Below are 7,145 nucleotides of genomic sequence, written 5' to 3'. Positions count from 1 at the left end.
GCTTTGTGCAAATGCCAGCAATTTGAAAATTTTCGCGGTGCGAATTCGCTACTTATGTACCATTGAATATTAAAAGTACTGAACAACAATGCTTTTAACATTTAACATTTATAATAATTATAAATCACTACTTTTCAGTATTAAATTAGGTTTTTATAAGAGATCATTAATCATTATTCTCCATATAATTTTTCGAATAATTATTACAGAATAAAGATTATTATAGTAAATAACACCAAAATGATTGTGCATTAACATGTAAAATTAAAATTTATGTTCTAATTATTAAGTTATTATTACAATGGAATATAGATTTATTATATTAAATGTTATCTTATTTATTATACTTTAAATTATTAGAAGATAATAAAAACGTTATATATTGTAGAGTCTACAGTATTATAATATTGCAATATTATTACAATTATATTGGAATAATCTTTACTGTATAAATTATATGTGTTATTATGTATAAAAAAGGTAAATAAGAGAGATAACTTACATAATTTGCCCGTATAAACTTTTCTATCTTTTCAACGTTCTCATTCCACGCCACTATTTGCACACGTTTTACCATTGCCATTATTCAGATAGAATTTAAAAAAATTGAATTGTTGATTGTTTCCCACTAAGCGGGGAGCTTCAATTCCATCCACGTAACCAATCATTTCTCTGTATAAGACGTAATATATTCATCAGAAAATTTGAAACATATATTTATAAAAAAACATTTTGTCTAGATAAGAAACTTAGCAACTAAACAATAAAAAAAATCAATGCGTCTAATAATATGTCCAAGAACTATACATAATAATTACCTTTGTATACCTTGTAATACATGTATATATATAATTCTATTGATATAGTATATATCAAACATGGACTGTTTTGTACAAAAAAACATTGTTATTTCAATATTTGTTTTTTTATAAAAAAAACTGTACAGATAATCAAACATTAATTTCTAATTTTAGGATTGTGAAAGTTATTATTTTCTTGTGACAAAATTTATATACCTTTGCAAAAATAGATAGGGAGGAGGATTTGTTAGAAATGAAAAATAAAAATTTTATTCTATTGAAATCTGTTTAAATCTATACTAAAAATCAAATAAATTTTATTGAAACATTTTTCGGTACAATATATAGTTTTTAAGATATATATATTACTGAAAAAAAATGTTAATCATAAAATTTTCGATACAAATCAGTACTTGAATTGATTTTTACCATAAAATTTTTAAAAGATATTTTAAATTTTGATACTTAACAACATATTTGAAGAAGATACAAATTAACACTTGAATTGTATACTTGAATAATTTTTTAAAAATTGATAAAAAAATAAGAAATGATGTACATATGAGAATCTTAATAACTTATTTCTCAAAAAAGTGTTTTTAGAAAATAATTTTATTATATAAATTTTATTTTATACGATATAATTTATTTTATTGAAAACAAATGAGCACCTTTGTTGAAAATTGGAAGAGAGTTGCATTCTGTTTGAAGTTCGCGCGTCTAATCTTGTAACTATGTGTGGGCATATGCGACTATAGAGCGCTTAGCGCTTTCCTAAGCTGCCACCACTAGCGCTTGAGTCGTGGCACAGAGTCACGCGGTTCCGTCTTGTCTAGCATCTTCTTTAGTTAGTTACACACTTGCTTACACGTCACGTTACGCTCTGCACGTGGTTTTTGTCTCTGTGTTACTTTTGGCCAAAGGTGACTTTAAGAGTGTTGCATTAAAAAAGAAGGTTACAACTGCAAAGATCGATACTTATAAAGAAAGTTGCTCTGCCCAATATTGTTACTTTGAGAAAGTTGCATGAAGAAGGTTGCATAAAAGAACGTTGCGTGAAGAAGGTTTCTCATACAAGGACGAGAACGTTGCATCCTCGGATCGCCGTAATGGCGTTAACCGGCTGAGGAAATCCAAGCATGCCGAACCACTCAGTTCATGAAGGTTCAACGAGTACGTTGCCATGCTTGTTGCCAGCTAGGTCAGACCTTTACGTTAATGGATGGATAGAAATCTTACTGTCGAATTGAAAGGACCACCGCACCCATTCTGATAAGTACTGCAATTGCGTCATTCAACTAACATGATGCAACCTTGTCTATTTAAGAGGGATCGAGAGTAAACTACCGATCCATCTTCGTTATTTGTTGTTGAAACCTAAGTATTTTAACTTACGTTAATTTAAGTTTGCAGAACACTATAACCATTGTTTAATACTAGCACGTGCAAGTCTTATTTTTCTTTGTATTTAGCGAGTCTTATTGTCTTGTATTGGTGCAAGTTTCATTTTCTTCCTTTTTCTTTTCTTTGTATTGTTCAATTAAATATCTAGTTATAAAGTTATTTATATATTTCCACGAAATTTTATTATCCACCGTTATAATAACCTTGTGTAATGTATTTGTTAAGTTGAACAAACTATATGATTTATTCCGTTTCAAAGCATAATTATTTTATAATAATAAATTCTTATTCCAAAATTACATTCAGCGTTTAAATTTGTGTATGGCCAATTGAAATTTCATTTACGCTATCGAACATTTGGTCCTTCGAGCCGGATAATACGTTGGTCATTTCAAAATGAGACTTGCACATGTAGAAGCTCGTTTAGATCAGCAAATGCTCTTAATAATTTAATTGCAAATTCATATGACAATCTCGTCAGAGTCGGAATAAGTAATTTGAATCCTCAAAGAATACAGGCACGTCTTACTGCACTCGAGGAGGATTGGGAAAAGTTCTCCACTATACACGAAGCGCTTACTACAGCAATACGGGCTCTGATTCCGGAAGAAAAGTTGCTTGCTCAAAACCATGTATATTTCAAGGAAAGCTTCTTTGTTACTATGCGCGAGTTTTATTTGGAAACAGTCGAACGTATGAATTTGTTGCTCAATCCTAACCATGGAGCCCCACAAGAATCTTTATCTAGATCGCTTAACACTCACAATCAATTTTGACAGCCATACTACTCTCGGTCGAAATTACCTCGTTTAGACCTTCCTAAGTTTAATGGTACCCCTGCAAATTGGCTATATTTCAAGGACTTGTTTCACTCTCTAGTACTTGCCAATCCTATGCTTACTTCCGTTGAAAAGCTACAGTACTTGAAGACCAGTTTGGTTGGTTCGGCTGCCCAGCTGTTAAAGGATATGGCAACCACTGAAGATAATTTTAACGGAGCATGGGAAGCTCTTATCGACTATTACAAAAATAAACGAGAGTTAGTAGATTCTATTTTAAATTCTTTGGTCAATCTCAAGCACATGACCAAAGAATCCGCTTCTGAAATAGAACGAGTGTATACAAGTTTTATGCAGATATATCGATCACTTAAGAACCTACAACGCCCAGTTGAAACATGGGATGATATACTAGTCTTTCTTGCAGTACGACGGCTTGACTCGGAATCAGTTAAGTTGTGGGAGAACCACTTAGGTTCGTCTAGAGATCCACCTACATGAAAGCAGTTTTCTAAATTCCTGTTCTCAAGGAAATGTTCTCTTCAAGCCTACGATAAAAAGTATCCGGGCAAAAATCCGCATCAAGCAGCACCAAAGGTAGTTAAGAGTCACTATCAAGGACAATCTAGCAGGCAAGAGTCAAGTGAGAATTATAGTTGTCCACTCTGTTCGGCCAAACATCATCCTGCGGCATATCCTCAGTACAGCTTGAAAACAATCCAACAGAAAACGACTATTATCAATAAGCATAAATTATGTTTTAATTGTTTGGGAACTCATCGAGTCGCGAACTGTAAAACCACAAGACGCTGTGTGAAATGTGGTCGCAAACATCACACTACGATCCACCCCGGATCTTTTCCAACTATCAAAACAAGCTCAAATAACAAGGAGAATACCAAACCTTCTACTAGTGCGTCAAACGCTAAAGAAGCTTCTAAACCGGGGGACGCTAAGGTAATGCACTCTAGTACCCAACCAACTGCAACAATTAAGGTGCTGTTGGCCACAGCTCGAGTTCGAATAACATCCTCAGATGGCAATGTTACAACCACGAGAGCCTTGATCGACCAAGGGTCCAAGATATCCCTTATCTCGGAATAGTCCAGCGTTTGAAAATGGAGCGAACTCACTCTTCGATTTCATTGGTAGGCATTGGCGCACAAGCCTCCAACAAGACACGAGACATGGTCAGTTTTCAATTGAGTCCGCACTTCACATCTAATTTCTCATATACAATGACAGCTCATGTCCTAACAAATCTTACTTCGTCCATACCATCTACACATTTAAACACGTCATCATGGCAACACCTGAAAGGATTACAGCTAGCCCAATTTTCTCGACCAGATGCTATTGACATCATTCTCGGAGCGGATGTTTACGGAGCTATAATCACCGAAGGTTTAATTAAAAAATCTCAGGACGCACCTATAGCCCAACGCACAGAACTCGGGTGGATTATTTCGGGGCCAACGAGCCAACAAATAACTCTAGAGAATCCTCAGAGTTACCATGTCACGACAAATGAAGATCTTCATTCCGTACTACATAAATTTTGGGAACTGGAGGAAGTTCCTTTCCCAATCGACCGTTCATTAACTCCCGAGGAGCAAGACTGTGAAAGTCACTTCCGAAATACACATACAAGAGATCAACACGGACGGTATGTCATCAGACTACCTTTTAAATAACCTGCAAATCTCTTGGGAGACTCGAAAGGGACCGCCACTCGCCTTATCAAACGGTTAAGTAAGCGATTTGAAGTGGACTCTACCTATGCTAAAATGTATTCGGAATTTTTAGCTGAGTACTTGCAACTACAACACATGAAATTGTTATCATCCTCCCAACCCGAATCGTCAATCGCTTATTATTTGCCTCATCATGGGGTATTAAAGGAAGACAGACTTACTACAAAACTGCGAGTGGTATTTAATAGTTCCAGTAAAACCACTTTTGGGTTTTCCTTAAACGACCTCCTCCATGTTGGCCCTAAATTGCAAAACAACTTATTCGATGTCTTAATATAATTCAGACAACAGTGCTATGTCTTCTCTTCTGATATAGAGAAGATGTATCGACAAATCAATGTCCATAAAAATGACTAGCAATTTCAGCGTATTTTATGGTTGGATGAAACCAACCAATGACTTATAAACTCACAACAGTGACCTATGAATTGGGCTGTGCTCCGTTTTTAGCCCTCCGTGCTATTTCACAGCTAATAAAGGATGAAGGGCAGCAGTATCCATTAGCTGTTCCCGTGCTTAACCGCGGCAGATACGTGGATTACTTATTTGGAGGCGCCGATTCAATTGAACAGGCTCAGACAGTCGTCCAACAAGTAAGCCAGCTCTGCATGGCGGGCGGATTTCATCTTCAAAAGTGGGCCAGTAACCATCCCGACGTTTTGAATTCAATTCCTCAGCAAGATCTAATACCTGTGGCTTCCATACCATTCAAGAGAACCTCATCGTCAACTCACTTGGTTTGTCATGGCAACCGAAAACGCATTCAAATTCTCTTCTAAAAAAGAGCTTACGAAATCTCTTACCAAGCGAACGATCTTGTCTATAATCGCAAAGTTATTTGACCCGCTTGGACTACTATCACCTGTTACTATAGGAGCAAAAATACTCATGCAAGAAATTTGGACTTTGCGATTAGAATGGGATAACCCGATCCTCCCTAAGACGGCCGAAAGGTGGAAACTATTTGTTAAAGGCTTACAAGACTTGCCTACACTCGAATTCCCTCGGTGGTTAGGGTTAAAATCTAATCAAACATTCAAACTACATGGTTTCGCTGACGCATCTCCACATGCTTATGCAGCAGTCGTTTTTTGTCGATCGATTTCAGATAACGGGATAGCCAATACTCACCTCATCTGTTCCAAGGCCAAGGTTGCGCCTTTAAAGTGTATGACTATTCCACGCCTGGAACTTGCTGGAGCAGCCCTTGTTACTAAATTGGTAAAGCATCTGCTTAATCTTCTGGACAGAGATCACGTTCCCATCTATTTATGGACCGATTCAACGGTTGTATACACTTGGATCACGAATCATCCCTCACGATGGAAGGACTTTGTCCATAACCGAGTATGTTACATACAGGAATCGTTACCACAAGCGCAGTGGAGATTTGTCTCTGGATTGGAAAACCCAGCAGATCTGGCAACACGTGGACTCACACCGATCCAACTTTCGACAAAAGGATCCTGGTGGAGTGGTCCTTCATGGTTATCCGAACCATCTCACTGCTGGCCGCAAATACCGAACGCTATCGAGACCGGTGCAGCACTGGAGGAACGACCGCTCAAGGTTGTTACAACAACTTGCATCAACACTAGCGAGTGTTGGGATTTTCTCCTAAGATACTCCTCTTTGCGAAAACTACTTCAAATCACCTCTATTTGTCAGAGAGCCATCCAACGATTCAAGAAAGTTTCTAACTCTTCGTTCCTCCAGCCGATAAACACTACGGATTTACAAATGGCGAAGCGATTCTGGGTGACCATTGTGCAAGGTTTAGCTTATCCTCACGAAATTAAAGTAATTTCCAGCGGTAAGTCTTTACCATCGACTCACTTCCTTGCTCGACTTACACCCTTCATAGACGCTAACGGGGTTTTAAGAGTTGGTGGACGTCTTCAAGCAGCATCACTCACCATGGAAAATAAACATCCGGCCATTCTTCCAAAGGATTCACCATTAACTAGCCTAATTATATCGGATGCTCACATCAGAACGTTACATGGTGGTACTCAACTTACCTTGTGTACTATACAAGAAGAATTTTGGATCATTGGAGGATGTGCTCCTGTCAGGAGCTTTATTTTAAAATGCATACAATGTACACGTTTTCGCCGCAAAAGAGCACAACAGCTGATGGGTCAACTCCCAAAAGAATTTTTTTTTATTTATTACTTTTATTAAAAAGTAAAAGTTCGTCACTTTTATTAAAAATAATAAATACTTAATAAAATATTTATAAAAAATAAAATACTCGCTTGAAGTTTGCAAATTAAAAAAATAAAAAATTTATTAAAAATAATTAATCAATTAAATCATTTAAATTATTTAAAAAATAATCAAATACTTGTATTGGTTAAAGCCTTAGAACTTAGCCGCGCTCTGATTGTGATATTTCAACTAATCAC

At 36.4% G+C, this 7,145-nt stretch overlaps 2 protein-coding genes across 2 annotated transcripts in view; both read left to right on the top strand.

Moving 5' to 3' along the window:
• The first annotated feature begins 4,101 nt into the window (after window positions 1-4,101).
• Window positions 4,102-5,094, top strand: LOC105449729. Its single transcript, XM_011689111.1, has 2 exons — window positions 4,102-4,649; window positions 5,022-5,094. The coding sequence occupies exons 1-2, from the start codon at window positions 4,102-4,104 to the stop codon at window positions 5,092-5,094; spliced, it is 621 nt and encodes a 206-aa protein (XP_011687413.1).
• Window positions 5,095-5,132: 38 nt separating this feature from the next.
• The window catches only part of LOC105449728, a 4,683-nt gene continuing 2,670 nt past the window's right edge, over window positions 5,133-7,145 (top strand). The window contains exons 1-2 of the mRNA XM_011689110.1: window positions 5,133-5,474; window positions 5,545-6,763. Of these exons, the coding sequence (XP_011687412.1) occupies window positions 5,133-5,474; window positions 5,545-6,763 (1,561 nt within the window). The remainder of the gene's footprint in view (window positions 5,475-5,544; window positions 6,764-7,145) is intronic.

Source organism: Wasmannia auropunctata, unplaced genomic scaffold (assembly GCF_000956235.1).
Source record: "Wasmannia auropunctata unplaced genomic scaffold, wasmannia.A_1.0 LD336074.1, whole genome shotgun sequence".
Classification (NCBI taxonomy): domain Eukaryota; kingdom Metazoa; phylum Arthropoda; class Insecta; order Hymenoptera; family Formicidae; genus Wasmannia; species Wasmannia auropunctata.
This window is presented reverse-complemented; position numbering and strand designations above follow the sequence as displayed.